The sequence below is a fragment of the Furipterus horrens genome, unplaced genomic scaffold (assembly GCF_987537825.1).
Source record: "Furipterus horrens unplaced genomic scaffold, mFurHor1.1.pri manual_scaffold_16, whole genome shotgun sequence".
NCBI classification, from domain to species: domain Eukaryota; kingdom Metazoa; phylum Chordata; class Mammalia; order Chiroptera; family Furipteridae; genus Furipterus; species Furipterus horrens.
Window position 1 is genome coordinate 12,482,155 of NW_028327186.1, and position 17,493 is coordinate 12,499,647.

At 57.5% G+C, this 17,493-nt stretch overlaps 1 protein-coding gene and 1 long non-coding RNA gene across 2 annotated transcripts in view; both read right to left on the reverse strand.

The window, feature by feature from the left end:
* Positions 1-1,407: 1,407 nt before the first annotated feature.
* Positions 1,408-7,334, reverse strand: LOC149992171 (uncharacterized). The gene is made up of 3 exons (XR_016508443.1): positions 5,752-7,334; positions 3,984-4,062; positions 1,408-1,777 (listed from the first exon to the last, which is right to left on the reverse strand). It is a non-coding gene; the product is annotated as an uncharacterized LOC149992171 (long non-coding RNA).
* Positions 7,335-9,892: 2,558 nt separating this feature from the next.
* The window catches only part of ARNT2 (aryl hydrocarbon receptor nuclear translocator 2), a 60,885-nt gene continuing 53,284 nt past the window's right edge, over positions 9,893-17,493 (reverse strand). The window contains exons 13-19 of the mRNA XM_090263847.1: positions 16,308-16,380; positions 15,472-15,595; positions 13,082-13,181; positions 12,564-12,702; positions 11,958-12,123; positions 11,510-11,646; positions 9,893-10,050 (exon numbers count right to left, since the gene is read on the reverse strand). Of these exons, the coding sequence (XP_090119973.1) occupies positions 9,952-10,050; positions 11,510-11,646; positions 11,958-12,123; positions 12,564-12,702; positions 13,082-13,181; positions 15,472-15,595; positions 16,308-16,380 (838 nt within the window). The 3' untranslated portion in view covers positions 9,893-9,951. The remainder of the gene's footprint in view (positions 10,051-11,509; positions 11,647-11,957; positions 12,124-12,563; positions 12,703-13,081; positions 13,182-15,471; positions 15,596-16,307; positions 16,381-17,493) is intronic.

Sequence of the window (17,493 nt, forward strand, 5' to 3'; positions counted from 1 at the left end):
AAGCTTTAGAAGCAGCACAGAGACCCAGCTGTGAACAGTCTGTCGGGGGAACAAGGCAGCTCCGAGCGACCCCACAGCACTGGCGTCGCAGAAGCTCCTGGCGGGAGACACGCAGCCGGACTGTGTTTTCTTCCATCTCGGAGCAAACGGCATATGTTTGGTCAACAACTCCTCCTCAAGCTGGAGGTGCACCGGGCTCATCTGGGGCCTGGCCAGGGTCTCGGGTGGTACATGCGTGGGGCTCCCATGCTGAGCATTCAGAAGGGATGTACACAGTGGTGCCCAAACCCGGCTCCCCACCAACACCACTGGGGAGCCCCAAACATGCCGGATGCCCAAGTCCTGTCCCCAGGGATTGGGACTCACCTGCCCTGGGGGCGGCCCGGGCTTTGGGAGCTGTAAGACACCCCTCAGCGACCTGGATGTGCAGACCAGTTTGGGAAGAACTGAAGCAAATCCAGGACAGAATAAGAGTCAAGCCGGCTGGGTCTGAGCCCGGCCCCTGCCGCTTCCTGGCCGGCTGGGTTACTATCTCAGGCACATCCACTAACAGCGCTCTGGTTTCTGAAGCCTCTGGAGACACGTGCCCGGACCTCCAAAGGTCCCTCCAGGGTCCACCTTCCCAGGCTGGAAGTGAGGAGCAGGCTCCCCGACCAGCCCAGTCTCTCCAAACACTTTGAAGGCTGGAGGCAGGTGGGTCACCTAAGAGTCACCAAGTGTCTGACAGACGCTGGCGGGGGTTTGCACCTCACTTTGGATGGTCTGAGGGCTACGTGGCCAGCTTAGGACATTCAGTCCCTGCACATTCCACAGGCTCCTAGGAGATTAGCTCTCAGCTCTGGAATGTTCTGCCTGATAAGGGTCTTGGAGCGCCAGGGACCTCGGACTAGAGCAGGGAGCTGAGGCCGACACCTGAGGCGTGAGGAGGGCTGAGGCCACGCTGCGTCTCCCTGACCTCTGGGCGGCTACAGTCGGCTGTGCAGGGGCGCCACGCCCGCCGGTCGGACCCACGACAGAACCTTGGAGGTCCTTCGTGTGACTGTCACACACCGTCTCTGGGGCAGTAAAGTGCTGCCTGTGTAGGTCCAGCAGGGGGACAACGGGAAGCTGGTGCCTGGTCTTCCGGGCTCTGCCCCCCACATTGATCTCCGAGCACGTCCACACGGCCTCCCATCCCTGTCCACTGCACCGGCTGCAGCTGGAGAGCGGGCGGCGCTTCTGGGTTCTGATCCTTCTGCCACGTCGCCTCTCTGCCCGCGAGCGCTGGGGCCGAGGAGGTCACTGGAACAGTCCCTGCTGCCACGCACTGCTGCGGTTTTACGGAAAAGCCCCCAAACCTCCAGAAAACCACAGGGGGCAATACAGCGAACACCCGTGTGCCCAGCACACAGGACAAATGCCCTTCGTGACATTTGCTTCAGTTCTTCCTTGATTTTCTCTTTTGGATTAAGAAACAAAACATAACAGGCGCAAAGAAAGTGGCTTCGGTCGCCCGCCCCAGTCCTGGTGCCAGGGTCAACGCGGCTCCGAGGCCGCTGCTCTTCTTTGCCTCCCGGTTGTCACCCCGTTCTATCCTCCGCGGGTCTGCCCGTCCCCCCGGCGCGGGGCCTCGCTGGCCTCTCGGCTTCGCTGCAGTTTTGACAGACAGGCTGGGAACGGGTACACACCTGACTTCATCGCAACTGCAGAAAGGAGTCTTGGGTGGTGCTTCCTGGGTGCCAGGCCTGCATGGGCACTGGGCGGGGGGTCCGTCGGCTCCTTGCAGGGGCCTCCTCACCTGAGGGGAGACGAAGGCCCGCTGAGTTCAGCCCGTGATGTCTGAACGGTCCCTGCAGAGCACTCCCAGAGCTCTCCTCCTAGACTCGGTCATGGGCTCACGTCACCTGTCCCCCGCATCTCGGGCCCCATGCCCATTCTGTGTCTGTATAGAGGAGTGTGGGCGAGACATGCTCTGGTGGCCGTGACCCTGCCCTGATAAATGAGTGTGTCTTCTAGACCCTGTTTTCCCATCTGCAAGAAGGGACAGCTTGGAAAGACCAGATAACCTTTCTCTTAAAAAAAAAAATTTTATTTGAGAGACAGAGACAGCAGTTTGCTGTTCCACTTACTGACACATCACTGGGTGAGTCTTGCATGTGCCCTGACTGCGGATCGAACCCACAGCCTTGGCGTAGCGGGAGGATGCGCAAACCAACTGAGTCTCCCGTTCCAGGCAAGACTAGAAAGACTTTCAAGTTCAACTCTCACATTCTAGGCCTGAAATTCTATGGACCTCAACACAACAACTATACCAAATCCTGGGAACCTGTACAATCCGAGGAAGATGAGGATGCTACACAGACAGGGGCACCCAATTACTGCCCTGCCTGGATTCTTCGGAACATTGTTTTTACAATGTAAGGGCCAACACACAGACTGTTCCAGAGTGATCCTGTTCATGCTGCTGTGAGCGAATTCAGTTCCACTTTCAACGTCCCTGCATCCAGGGAGTGCGTCCTGAGTGCCAGGACGCATGCAGGCGGAAGGGAAAGCGAGAGAGGGGTCAGGGGTGAAAAAGAGGCCCGGAGATAGCAAAGGCAGCCACGGGGAAAGACACCCTCCAGGTGGGGAGGATCGGGAAGTCTTCCTGGAGGAGGTGGCATAACAAATGGACTCCTTATTTATTAATATGTATGTCTTGAGCTGTGGCTCTGAGGGGCCTCAGCAGCACCAAGTACACTCGCCTGTGACAGAGGTGAACAAAGTCACAAAATCTTATTAATGTCATTAAAATTTTTTAAAAAACAAGAGGTAAAAATGTCAGACAAAGATACCAGAGAAACTGCCGAAGCAGGAACACAGACAGCCTCGTATTTCTCACCGGAAGAGCATCCCTAACGTGTGATGAAACAACGGGTCTTTGGCCAAAGGACAGGAGACGGGATGTATCATGTATTGAACAATTGGATTTTCCATTTTCTCCTAAAGCAGAATTGACGTCTTTCCCCGGAAACCACAACCCACAGGGGCAGAGTCAACGAGACATAAATATAAACAAGACCTCCCTCCACGCCATCCCCCCGGAGGGCAGTTGGCCCAAAAGCGCTCCTTCAGGGAACGTGCCAGCTGATGTCACAGTGAGGTCAGATAAAATGACTCACCGACTTTCTGTTAAAAAAGGGGGGAAACCCGGGGATGGTCGCGAAAACTGTGTGACGACAAAGGATTCCAGGCAAAGCCACTGTCCCAGCACCTGGTTTCCTAAGCGACAGTCAGTAAATACAGGGCATCTTCTGGAATCTGCCCTATCTCTCCTCCTCCGAGCACGCTCTGACTTATGGACTCCTTGGTGGGGTCCGCATCGGAGCTCAGAATCACGGAGCAGAATGGCGGCCCGGCTCAGCCCCGCCTGCGTGACCAGGGGTGCCAACTTGCCAGTGGTGCCTTTGATCCCATTCGAGTGCCTGAGTCTGCCCCCGAGCCCCGCGGCCCTCACCTCTGTTTTCTGGAGCACCAAACGCTCACCCAAAGAAATCGGTGGGGAGCCCTGTACAAAAACAGCACATTACCTTTGGGGGCGAGGGGGAGGCACCTGAAGCCCTCACGGCACATGGCGATCACCCTGTGTGCTTTAAAGACAGGGGCTTGGGTCCCACCCAGGGGGTCGCGATGATAATGTCATTGGTTTGGGATACAGCCTCGGCGCCAGGACTTCAAAAAATGTCCCTTCTCTCATTTACATATGAGATTCCTGACATGGTGCATCACCCTGGGGAAGATGGTTCTGTGAGGCCTCTAGGGTCAAAGCTCAGGCGAGGTTTGAGCTCAGCACGGGCACTGTGGGGCAGCAGGAGGGTGGCGTATCCGACCCCCAGCTGCTGGGATGACGGGAATCGAGAACCACGGACCAAGGGGACACAGGATACGGTAGCGACGAGCGTGGGCTTTGAAATCAGAGCGGAACCAAGCTCCAGCCATGGCTCCCTCGCTTCCTAGCCACTTACTTGGTCCAGTTACTCAAGTGACGCGCCAGCTTCCACGTCCGTCATGTGCTGATCACGGTCCTCGCCTCTTCGGGATGCTCTGCGGGATGAATTACAGCACATGTAGGGTCAGCAGGTTGAATTTATTACAGGAAGTCATCATGGGTTGCTGACTGCCTTGGATTCGGTTGAGTCCCAAACTTGGTAAAAAATTCCTCCTTTTTTTAAAATTATTTTTTAATTCATTTGTAGAGAAAAAGAAGAGACAGACAGACAGACAGACATCAATTTGTTGTTCCACTTACTTATCATTCATCGGTTGATTCTTGTATGTGTCCTGACTGGGGATCAAACCCACAACCTCAGTGTATTGGGGATGATGCTTTAATGAACAGAGCGACCCAACCAGGGATTTCCTTCTCTCTCTTTTTTTTTAAACTTCTTCAATGTCAAAGCCATTTGAGGGCAAGGAGTAGAGGAAATGAAGACAGAAATAAAACAGGTCTCTTGGCTTGAACATCAGCTCCGAGGCCGGTGATGGTGACTGTCCCGTGCGTGCACCAGGAAGATGGCCTCCAGTTGGGAGGCCAAGTTTCTCCCCACAACTCAGCAGGGCTGGGCAGAGGGCAGAGACGCCCGTCCGTGCCAAAATGGCAATATGTTACACATGATGGCGTGCAAGTATTTGGGGATTAGAGAACATCACATTAATTTGTTTTTGTATATTTCCAACATGTTTGGCAAAACCCTTCATCAAGAAAAACAGATGTCGGTGGTGAGTAAGAAATCCCAGCTGCCGTCACATCTGCCCTTTCTGGGGAGTTTCTGAAGTTCAGGACTTGCTGGGTTGGGGGCGCCACCACCCAGAGAGGGCTGTGGAAGCCGCAGGGCCTATGAGTTGCTTTGCAGACACCAGGGAGCTAAGCCCACCTTTAGGAGAGCATAGGACATGCCTGCTTCACACCTGCTGGGGGGCAAAGGTCTTGGATTCACTTTAATGCATGTCTCCTACTGGGTGCGAAGGACCGTTGGGAGGCTTTGGAGATGCAGGGGTGAGTGGGACGTGGTCACTGTCACTACTTGGAAGGGGGCCGCCTTGTGAGAAGTCCACACAGACCGTGGCAGGTGCACCACACGGAGTGGGGACCTGGATCGCCTCGCCCAGGCCAGGGCCCAGAAGGCTTCCCAGAGGAGTCACACCCACGCGGGGATTTAAAGGGTCATCAGTCAAGGGGTGGGCGCCAGCAGCAGAGGCCAGAGTCAGAGCAGCATCTGAAGGTAACAGACGAGGCCACTTGGGTTGGCAGAGGGCAGGGGCCCCTGAAAGGCAGGAAGCAGCTTCCCAGGCGTATGTAGTACACCCCTCCCTCCGCGGCCTCAGCTCCCAGCACCCTCTTTTATAGATAAAAGCACTGGAAGTGGCTCAGCTGGTTAGAGTGTCATCCCCATATTCTAAGGTTGCAGATTCGATCCCCAGTCTGGACACATACAAATGAATATGTAAGTGAGAGAACAATAAATTGATGTCTTTCTCTTTCTCTCTAAAATCAATAAAAAAATTTTCAAAAAAGAACGTGGAGCCGAGAACACACTGGAGGTGTAGGGACAACGGTCCTGACCAGGGGTCTGCGCGGCCACCCTGTGCCTGTGATGACGACACCAAGACTGAGCACTACAGTGGAGCCCTTACGACTGGCAGTGCCCGCAGTCCTCTGGGTCGGCGTGGTGGCTCAACCGTGGTCCCCAAAGGTGTCCATCCACTACCTCCTAGAACCTGTGCATGTGTTACCTTCGTGGCGAAAGATGCTTTGCAGGCAGGCTCCAGCTAAGGATCTTGAGATGGGAAAGGATTCTGGATTATCTCGGGGGCCTGAAGGAATCACAACGTCCTACAGAAGGGGAGGCAGGAAGATCAGAATTAGTGGCAGCAGCAGAGGTGGCCGTGGAAAATGAGACCATGACGTGGCACGAGGAAGGGGTCAGGAGCCCAGGAATGCGCGGAGTCTCTGGACGCCAAGAAGGCCAGGAACAGACTCTCCCCAGCCCTGGGACCCCCTGAAGGAACCAGCTTGCCCACCAATACCCTGGTTTTAGCCCCATGGGGCAGGTTTAGGACTAGCGGCCTTCGGGCTGCAGGACAATAAGTGACTGTCTTCTCAAGCCACGCCGTGTGTGATTTGTTACGACAGCCAGGAAGTTCCTACGTGTCAGGCACAGTTTCCATTCAGCTGGGGTGGCTCAAAGCATCTTGGGAAAACGGCCAAGGGAACCGACAGCCCGTTTGCTCATTTGAACAAGTACCCTCGGGGACAGCCTGCTTCCCTCTTTGATTAAGTTCAGCAGCGATTTACTGGACAACTGATGTCAGGCGCCAGTGACAGGGGAACGGTGGTGAAACGCGTGTTTCTGCAGGTAGCTCCCAGACGAGGGAGGAAGCCAAAGGAGCCCACAGATCTCAGGAACTGAAGCGGAAAACGGGCACCCTCAGAGGCTGCCAATGCAACAGACAGCAAAAGCGGGGCCGTCGTCCCCTGTGCTGTCTGTCCCCTCCAGGAGGAGTGTCAGGGAGTCAGAGACATCTGGCCTGGATTTCGGCTGCTGGAGAGCAGGCAGGGGTGGGGGCAGCCCGGGTGGAGGCCTGGGGTGAGTAACAGCGCGGACGGAGCAGCGCCCCCTCTATACCATGTGCAGAAAGACACCAAGTGCCCAGTTTGCGGCTTCGGGCATCTGTTGGGGTCTTGGAACATACCCCCCGTGGATAAGGGGGGATGAGTATTACAAACAGCACACGCACCTCCTCTTACCTGTCTCCTCGTGCGCCTGCGGGAAGCCCTCTAGGACTGAGTCGCGACCACTGGGTAGCAGGCTTTGTCCGTCGTTGACGTCCCGGGATGCTGCCTAATACTCTCAGGAGCAAGTGTCCCAGGGCCACCAGCAAGAGAAGCCCCCGTGCCCCCACATCCTCCATCACAGCTGTGCTCCCGGACTCGGCAGATCCGAGGGACACAGTTCCATCCGGTTTAAGGACCCGCGAGGTTCAGCCTCTCCGACAATTCAAACCCTTCGGTCATTTATCTAAGAAGTTACACTTCTCCTATCGGTTTTTTTGACAGCCTCATCTATTCTGAACACCCTCTGAACACTGCTGGGTCGGGTGTCTAACTTGGAAATATCTCCTGCCACTTTATGGGCTGTCATTTCCGTTTCTTTAAGCCTAATTGCTTTTTAGTGCCTTGGAGCAGATCAGTATCATGTCAGCATCTGAGCCCGTGTGTCCCGCTGAGGACATCCTTCCCTGGCTGATTTCATGAAATCGATTTTCCTAGGCTTTTTCCTAAATGATTTTAACATTCAGCTGTTTCCAACTGCATAATTTTTTTTCTTTTTTTTTTTTTGCATATGGTATTCTGCATATTGTGTAAGATCAGGACAAGGTTGCTTTCTTCCCTCTGTGCTGTTCCCCCAGCACCAAATAACGGCCTCCTTTCTGAATGTGCGTGTATTTCTAGGGTCTCTGCGGCTGGTGGCCCGCGGGGCCTAGCTCTTTGTCTGCGCACTTTTAACTGTACAGCTCCCAGCTGCCTGCGGGGCTGAACCCTCCGTTTTTCTCTTCTACGAGATCTACCCAAGACTCCCAGGGTACGGTCCACAGACCGCTCAGTTACAAAGTTGGCCTGGGCTAGTCATCATTCAGAGCAAAGTCATTTTTACTGCAATGAAATTTGAAAAGGCTGTTACATTAGTTACACATACACAACCAAATCAATAACCGTTAGTCACCGAGAACACTCAGGAGAGACACACGATGATTGGTCCATGGCCCAGTCCACATCCCGAAGAGGCAACGTTAGCAGAGCAACGATGAAGTGCGTCCACTGTCCGCTGACGCCCGGCTGTGACATTTCTTGTCTCGGAAGGGACACGGGATGGTTACAAGGAGCAGTTGGCCTGTTCCGGCCACCGTCACAGCGCCCCACGGGCTTTGGCCGGCAGCTTGACCACACAACCAGCTCTGGCCACTGGCCCAGGCACATGTGAAAGGGGCCTCTTCATGCTGCCTCGGGCCCCAGGCAGTGGAGGAAGTGGGGACAGCAGGTGGCCCCTTTGTACACAAGACAAGGATTTGGGGAAGGAAGCAGGCCCAGCAACCTAATGCCCGAACCCCTACTTCCTGGTAGAACAAAGATCGTTTCTCCTGTGACCTGCTGCTGCCCAGAGCTGTCAGGTAACTGGCCTGGCTTTGCTAACAGGACGTCCTCACAGAGAGCAAGCAGGTGGGTGAGAGCCCGCTGTCTCGTCCCGGCCCGGGGGCTGACGTGCCCGAGATGTCACTTGTTTTCTGGGGACTCGTCTCCCAGCCAAGGCGAGCAGGAGCTCTGATCTTGTCCACAACGTTACTCTGGGGGCCACGCAGCCTCTCAAGGGCACAGATGCAGGTGCCTGGCTTTCCGTCACCCACAGAGCCTCGCCCCCTGGGACCAACAACTGGGTCTGTCTGCACCCCGCTGGCCTGAGCTGAAGTGAGAGGAAATGAAAGGTCCCAGGGAACAAGACCTCCTCCATGTCCCCTCCCCGCCCCTCAGCGCCCAGCAGACCCGGCTACAGCCAGCAGGTCAGCCGAACACGCCACATCAGAAAGCCCCCAAGTTCCCTCCAAAACAACAGCACAAACACACATGAATCTCTGAAATGTCCCAACTCATAGGCTAAAGGCCACAGTCTGTTTTCCTTTTACTACGAAATCATTCTTTGATCCAAAAGCTGCTTTTGTGCCTTTCTTGGGAGTAATTATGCCTACTACTGCCGGGGCCGGCTGTGGGCCGCGGGGCAGAGGTTGCCTGGCCGGGCTCCCAGGGAAGCCGCCCTGGGTCTCGTTTGTCAGGCTGAGCAGAGTTTCTGCTCCCAGGGAGACAGAGCATCACCTGCGCCCGAGCCGGGACCACACAGCCCTGCTCCCAAAGGATGAGAGCCGCTCTGGAAACTCCAGTCGGTGTGAAGTTTGAGTCCAGGAACCGGGATCACGCAAAGCTGCTCCCCTCCCCGCTCCCCAAAATGTAGGGCTTCACAGATGGAGCTCCCCAAGCAAGCGGAGCCCCAGGGGTGCCAGACAGGGCTGCCATGGGCTCCCCCCTACACCATCTCCAGGGTCACTGAGGACAACGCGCCCTCTCGAGGCTGGTCCTGGGGAGCCACCTGGTGGCACAGGACAGGAGGCCGGGGCGTTCCCCTCCCATTCACACCTCCGCACAAGGGCCTCTGTGACCCCCAGGCTCTGGCTGCACGAGGTCAGCTCTCACCAGTGGCGCAAGGAGGAGAAACACCACCCTGCCAGCCTGGCACCCGGACCGTGGGCTCCCACAGTCGGGCTGCTGCTGAGCATGGGGTGGGGCTGCAATCAGCTCCCCTTGCAACACACCCTGGACTCCAGACACTCCCTCTGACCCCACGCTACAGACACGGGCCCAACACAGCCAGCAGGACAGGGAGTCACGTCACAAAGTACACGTCCACAGTACAAGAGACACAAAGGCTTGGCGAGCTGGGGGTGGCCCCACCTGTACCCCTCTCCCCAGCTCACAGGACCCGGCCTGTGCCTGCCGCTCGCCTCTGCTTTGGGCGCCCCTGAGCCCTCCCCACCCGCAGAAGATAAAGGCAAGAAGAACCCGGGTCCCAGCTTTCTCGGCGGGCCTGGGGTTGGGGGTGCATTGGCACTCTGGGGCGTAACCAAACTCTTTATAAGTGAAAATGTCTACGACGAGATCACACGCAACCAGAAGTTAAGGACCCAGTGGCCCTGCCTCCCCAGGACACACGGAGAACACAACTCAGTAGCGTCTACCAGGGCTCCGGGCGGCGGCCGAGCAGCCGCAGAGGCGGCGGGTTAGTGCTGCGTGATGGGGGGCGCTCTGCGGCAGGGCACGCAGGGCGAGGGGCGTCCCCGTCACGGCCTGGGCGGCACTGGGCAGCGGAGGCCTCGCTCCCTCCACGGCTACTCAGAGAAGGGCGGGAACATGCCCAGGTCGGCGAAGTCTTCGATGTTGTAGTTGCCCGTCCCCTGCGTCGGGTCCCCCGGCATGGGCAGCATGTCCTGCAGGAAGGAGACAAGGGGGCCGCAGGCGAGTCGGGCAGCTGCAAGTCCCGCACAGCCTCACGGTGGTGCGTCCGGTTAGGGGGCCGCCCAGCAGCACTCCTGTCCCCCAGGGACGCGCTGCGGGGGTCCACGAACGCCTGAGACCCTGGGAAGCTGCTCTTTCCTGGGGCTCCGTTCCCACCAGTAAACGCAACCGCAGGACACAACCTCTGTCTGTTCAAGGCTGGATTTCATTTCCCCTTCGCTCCATGGGCGGGGAGAGCCCAGCCTGGCTCTGGGCAGGTACACGCAGTCAGGGACGGAAATGCAGCGGGGAGGGGGCCACGCAGGGGCGGGCGAGAGCTTTGTGGCCACCCACGGCCTCTGTGTGTGTGAGGGCGCGGCCGGAGCCCAACACGGTTAGACTTCCCTTTTAACAAGTCCTTCCAGCTCTGCGGGCCTCAGACTACCCTTGCAGAAAACGGGAGGGGCTACGCTTCAATTCCTTGTGGTAATTTCCCCAAAGCACGCTCTGCTGACTTCTGCATCCGTGAGATATTCTGGGAAGGAAGAATTCTACGGACAGATAAGTTTGGGAAGCCAGGAGCACTCTGCCTTTCCCCTAGCATCCTGCGTCCTCTCTCGGGTAATAAAGGCCCTGATAAGTCTACAGTCAAAGCAATGCGTGACTGTTCAACCCATGTTTCACAAACTTATCGGACCAAGAATTCTTTTGAGCATCGTGACCGTGCCAAGCCCAGGAAGGGAGTGCCATCCCTGCAGGGTCTAAGGAAGGGCCAGGTTGCGCTTTCCAGGAGGAGGAAGGGGGCCTGGGCCAGGCGCTTCTCTGCACGGTTAAAAGGGTTCTGCCCTCTGGAGACCTGGCGTGACATCTGGGCTCTAGGCCTTTACCTGGGAAGATGCTGCGTGACCTGGTGGGAGAGCTTGGGGTGAGGGGGTGTGGGGAAAGGACAGCGGCCTTCAGAACGGAGATGATGACCCTGGGCAGCTCTGCTCTCCCACCCCGTGCCTCCTGCTCCACCCCAGCTTTGCACGGCAGGCCCGGGGCCCTGGGCTCCCATTAGACTGGGTGGGAGGGACTCAGCACTTGGCTGGGAGCAGCCCATGGGCTCGGGACCCCCATTTGGAGCCTTGTCCCAGTGGAAACTTTTCTAGCTGACCGTGGAGCCAAGAAAACCCCCCGGGGGCCAAGTCCTGCTCTGGGGCTGCTGGTAGGTGCGCAGGGGGGTCAGGCCGGCCTGATGCCCGGGACAGGCCAGCAGGGTCTAATCAGAGGAGGCTGCGAGGACGCCAGGTGTCCACCACTGGGGAGAGGACCCGAGCCTCCCACCCCTGGGCCCTGTCATCAGGGCTGTGACGCAGGCCGGCACACAGTCGCGCAACGGCTGGGACCCAGGGAAAGGTGGCAGAGAGAAGGCGCGGGTACCTACAGGAAGGCGGCGGTCGCTGCATTTACCTGGAACACTTCGGTCTGAGCGGGCTGCTGGTGCGCGTGCTGCTCCCCGCTCTGGGGCCCGTGGTGTTGGCTCTGCCACTGGGACCAGACTTCCGAGGGCCGCGCTGGGAACTGCCCGCCACTCTGCCCACTTTCAGCTGGAAGAGCCGGGGGACAGGACACAGTCACAGAGGGACGCCTGCAGCCCTCCTTCCTGCCGGGGCCTGGGTCCTGCTGTAGCCCCCAGGACCTCAGAAGGTAACTATTCGGAGCTGACTCCAAAGAGAGGTTATTAGGGGTCACTAGGGTGGGCAACCACCGGCCTCCTCAGAGCCAGAGAGGCGGGGGTCAGAAACGTGCAGACCTGGTGCCAGGACTTGGGGTGCGTGGTGCTCGGCCCCCCAGATGCAGGGTGTTCAGAACATCGTTGCGGGCTCTCCCAGGCACCCTTGCCCCACTCCCCACCTACCGAACCCCGGCGTCCGGTTGGCCAGGCTGGAGTAGGCGTTCCCGCTGGGCGAGGAGGTGGCGGGGCTGGAGAGCGGGCTGTAGGAGGAGGGGTCGGCCGGGTAGGTGTGGCTCGTTCCAATCCCGAAGGGGGACGACTGCGTCTTGCTGGACTGGGAGGGCATTTGCTACAATCAGGACAAGGTGAGGAGGTGGGATGCACCGCTGGCAGGCCCCCGCCCCGCACCCCAGGTCGGTCGCCACCCCCCGCAGGTACGGGGGCAACAGCAGCTCTGCCTCTGGGCCGATGGGACCCCCACGGCCCTCCTGGCCAGCTGGCCACAAGGCCTGGGAGCAGGCCCACAGGTATGGGCCCGGGAACTGCAGCACATGTGCCTTGGATCTTTGGGGCCAGTCAGTCACCCCCAAGGCTACAGGGATTTGGGTCATCCACCTTCCAGGTATGGGGCCTGACGCCTTGAATACCAAGGTCTCCCTTGGCTGGTGCCCCTGGGTGTCAGGCTACGGTTGGGATGGTCAGCCCTGGCTCAGAGCCGAGACCCAGACCCACGACAGGCGGGAGCCTGCTCTCTCGGCAGCCGAGGGCAGTGCCCTCCGAGTCCCGTACCTGCCCGGGAAAGGGTGGCCGGCCCCCCGTCCATGCCACCTGACTCTGGTTCAGCTGCCGGGAGATCTGGGACATGTTCTGGCCCGAGGAAGAGGACGACTGGATATCGTTCACTCCCGGCACGTGAACCACTGAAGAGCTAGAAGAAAAGAAAGTGCGTTTGTCCTGAGACACGCCCAGCACGCACCCTGGACCACTGCCTCCCTCCTCTCCTCCGATGACCCCAGGGCGGCGCTCACTTGCTCCTCTGGGGCACCTGGGGCTGAAGGACTCAGGAGAGAGGCCGCAGCTGTCAGTGGTCAGTGTGTGTCCACTTGAAGTAGAAAGGCAAGCCCATCCTCGTCCTCCCAGCCCCGAAGGCCGCACCCATCTGAGAGTAACCGACACCATGTATCTATGGCAACCCGTGGAGGGTGCCACGCAGAACCAGAGCCACTGGGGCCTGCAGCCGTAACCAGGGACCACACACGGAGCCCAGCTGCGGCCGGGGTGGCCCCCTGCCCCCTCTGGGCACCTACCTGAAGGCCTTGCCCGTGTGTCCGGCGGGAAACGGGCTTCCTTGCGAGTAGATCTGCTGGGTGCCGGCGGCAGACGCTGAGCTCATCATCTTCTTCTCCGCTGGGGAAGGCAGAGCAAGGGTCACGTTCAGGGGTCCCCGCCCTGCAGACCATGGGGCGGCCCACCTCCGGGGCCTTCCCTGCACCGGCCGCCTGGGCCAGGACACGCGCCACCGAAGGCAGGCCCTTCCGAGGGCCGGGAAGATGAAAAGAACTCAGGAAGCTGCCTCAGACACTATTTTACCAAATTCTCCAACCTTGTGGGAAAGGAAGGAAGCGTCCGTGCGGAAGGACACAAGCGCGGTCGGGGCAACAGACTTGGACCCTCAGCTCCTGGGCTGGAATCCCACTCCCCGGGGGTGTGGCTGAGGACACAGAAAAATTAATCTTGGACGCCTTTATCGCGATTTCACTTCCCTCTGTCTGGCCTCACTCACATTTTGGCAGGTTACTATTCAGGAGTTATCAGTCAGGAGTGCTTGAACGTCAACTTATTTTATCACTCTTGATGGCCATATTTTCCTGATACCTCATTTTTTCTTCGGAGTATTTTGCAACTTGCTGACAAGTTCCTTGTCTTTTCTTGGAAGTGAGACAACTTCCCTTCCTTCTTTTCTTTTTCCCATTAATGGTTATGTTTAAACACACTGGAAGCAGTATTTCTCTACAAATGTCAGAGATAAAACAGCGTATACCGCTGAAAAGGTCTGGGTTTAATCCCCCGAGTCCAAACCATGCCTGGATCTTCTCTGAATTGATTTCATTCTGGCTGTCATTTTTATCTTCCAACCGTTTCTACATTAATTCCAGGTGTTTGTAGCTTCATTTTTCATCCCGACGGCTTTTCCAGGCTATCAGCGCTGTCCTTGCGCGTCACAGCTGACGCACTGTTCACTCTGCAATGCAGGTCACACTTGCACGTTGGTACAAGTAGACGGTGCGAGCCCAAGAATGTCTGTCTCTTGTCCTCAAATAAGACAGTGGCCTGGGTGCTGGACGGTGTTTGGAGCACATATTTTCTTCCTCTTTATTTTTCTTGTCTGTTGATTTTTCCCATTTTGTCAGCGTTCCGGGAAGGTGTCTGTGTTTGCAGACTGGTACGTTTCGGATGGAGTTCCCGGAGATGCTGTGGGTACCTCTTGCTAGATGAAGCTACCATTCTCTGTACAAGCTGAGGACATGCTGATGCAAGCAGAGAGCACATCTGGATGGTCAGGGGAACCAAGAGCAGGCGCCTCCCTGCCCTGGTGACAGGTCTGCTTGTTGCTGGCGGCAGGACACCGTGTGGTGGTGGCCCCAACAGTTCCAGCGCCCTCCTTGATGTGTTTGTGTTCGGTCCTCAGCCACATTGTCATGGTCCATGGCGCACACAGTGCAGGGACTGAGGCCTGCTCTCTTCCCGCGGCTGAGACCTCTGCCGCCCTCAGCCCACACTGTCCCCAGCGTGTTCATCATCCTCACAGGACGTGGCTGGGGTTCCCTTCCTGTGATGGCGGTTCCCTTGAGGTAAGTCAGCTGCTTTCTCCCACTTCAGCTGGCCCTGACGACACTGTATCTTGCAGAAATAAATGCCTCAGCCACGTGGAAATGGAATCTTCTTTCTGAATTTTGGAACCGACGAGGTTTATACATTGCCGCTCTCGGTCGTAATCGGAGGGGGAGGGGAGCGGCCTCACATGAGGGTCCCCAGGGGCACCCTCGCAGAGAACTGCGCCTGGGTCTCTGCTGCGGCACCCCCTGCGGGGTGGGGGTGGGACACGTGACGGTCCACAGAGGGCCCAGCGGGAACCGTGGGCGTCCACGCAAGCGATAAAAACGATTTAGATGGGTTAATGATCTGGAAAGAAGCTCATAACAAACTGTCATGCGGAAAAAGCAAGCTACCAAACGGTGTGAGCTCAGTGCTGTACAGAAAAAGCGTCCCCATGGGTAAGAGACAGAAAGGACATACTTTTGAAAATGATTCCATGCAGGTGCTGGGATAATGGATCATTTTTATTTTCATTTTTAATGCATACTTTTACTTTAAAACGTGGTCTTCTCTACCTTAGGGATTAAGCTGAATATTTTTGTTTGTTTGTTTGTTAGGACATGTCTTCAGTCACAAAAGCTAATGTGCCCCGTGGATCAATGGTCCTCATTTATTCCAAAACCTCTGATACTGAAGACAAGATGCTAGAGGCCCCAGGTGACGGGTGAGGAAGAGGCCAGGCCAGGACGACAGGACCCACCCGGATCCCACCTTCCCCATCCGCGACCCTGGTCCTGTCCCCCCGGCCGGCTGTCCCTCGGGGGCCGGACAGCAGCTGGAGACCCTGCATGCACGGTGTCCATGCTGTCTGGACACTTACAGGCTCCGATCCCTGCGAACATCTCAGCAAACCGGGGGTCCCTCTCCTGGGAGAAGATGGCATCCGCCTTTTCCACAGACTTTCCAGCTTCATGCACACCGGCTGGCAGGCTGGGGACAGGGACCTGTGTGCACATTAAGACACAACAGCATCCCGTGTGTGAGGCCACAACCATTCACTGGAAGCAACCCCCACGGGCCTCGCCGGCTGACCTGCGTGTGGGGTGGGGAGCTTTCCTGTACATGAAAGCCAAGAGCAGACGGGCTGGGGTATGAACAACGGTCACAGATAGCACAACGGGGTCACACAAATGACTTAGAGAAATAAACATACTCAGCGTACTCTAAATATGAGGAAAAGCAGACGTAAAGTGTAATTCAGGAGGCCAAAAGCCCACGCGTGGCGGCTCCTCTCTAAGACCTGAGGCCATGGGAAGAGGAAGAGGGTAAGAGATTGGGGAGGGGGCTGGGAGACGGGAGGAGGAAGTAGAAGGCAGGTGAAGGGCAGGGAGGATGAGCGGGACCCAGACAAGAGGCAGGGGAAACGGCTGGGGAGCTGACAGCATTCAGAACTGGAACGGTGGCCTCTGACGGTCGGCACTAGGGTGGGTTACAGAGCCTGACATGCCCCGTAGCCCTGTGACGTTCTCCGCCCCGACTGCGGCTCAGACAGAGCTCGTCACCTGGTTCACAGCCTTTGCAGCTGAGCTCTGCATGAGTGGGTGACAGGTCCCCGGGGCACCTGAATCTCTGCCCAGTGTGGAGGAACGGAGCACTAGCACGTGCGGGGCTGAGGGGCCCCAGCTCAGGGCTGGGTGGAGACGGTCACAGACTCACCTGTGCCAAGTCGTACGATGACAGCCCGTCTCTCTGGTGCACCTCCAGCTCCGCCTGCTGCTGCTGGAGCTGCCTGGGGAGCAGGAAGTTCACTGTCACCACAACCCGGCAGAACCAGAACCCACCCAAGGCATGATGGGCGGCACCCGATGGCTCTCTATGTTGTTTCCTATTTTTGTTTACTTATTCTTTATTAAAATGCTCCAACTCGCCCTGGCTGGTGTGTCTCAGTGGATGGAGCGTCCACCTGCAAACCAAAGGGTCGCCAGTTCAAGACCCAGTCAGGGCACAGGCCTGGGCTGCAGGCCGGGTCCCCAGTTGCAGGTGTGTGAGAGGCAACCACACATGGATGTTTCTCTCCCCCTCTTTCTCCCTCCCTTCCCCTCTCTCTAAAAATAAATAAGTAAAATGCTCCAAATCAAGGCTCCAAGTTACGAATTGCAAGTGTAGGCTGCTGATATATAGGAAATAAGTTTTGATTTATGACTGCATTTTATGCAGGGTAGAAAGACACTTTAAAAAGGAGGGGTTGAGGAGAAACTCAGAAAGGTAATGGGGTTTTTTAAAACCAATATTTTTACTGTATTTTTTCTGTCACCATATACGCAAGGCAGTTGGGTTTAACACCGAGCGAATGTTTAGCTATAAACGCCAGTTTCGTGAGCTGGGCCGACCCCGCACGGACCCCGCGGAGCTGACTCTCGCCTGCACTAGCACGAGAGGGGCCCCTGCGCCGCATGACGGCACCGTGAGAGCTGCAGCCATCCGCACGGAGCCTGCTCTCGCCCTTCCGGCTCCTCTACCAGACGAAGCTCCTCCCGCAGGGTGTAGAAAACAGACCGCAGGCTTAGCTGTAACCCCAGCACCTCCATCCCACAGCCCTCGGTTCCCACGGCCGCCCAGTCCTGGGAAGAGGCCTGAGTAGGTTTCTCGGACATTTCACGGCAACAGAATAAAAATAAACCTTGTGTGTCTGCGCACTCCACAGAGGGAGAGACGCGCTGCTCAGGGGACAGCTGGCCGACAGCACGTGCGAGGGAACCGGGGCTCCCACCGCAGCCGAGCGCTGGCCCCCACGAGCTGGGACGAGCGCTGGTGATGACAAACCAGACGTGACCGGCCCGGCTTCCTGCCCAGGCGGCCCCCGTGCACCAGGGAGGCCAGGAGGCTGGGGGGACGCTCGGCG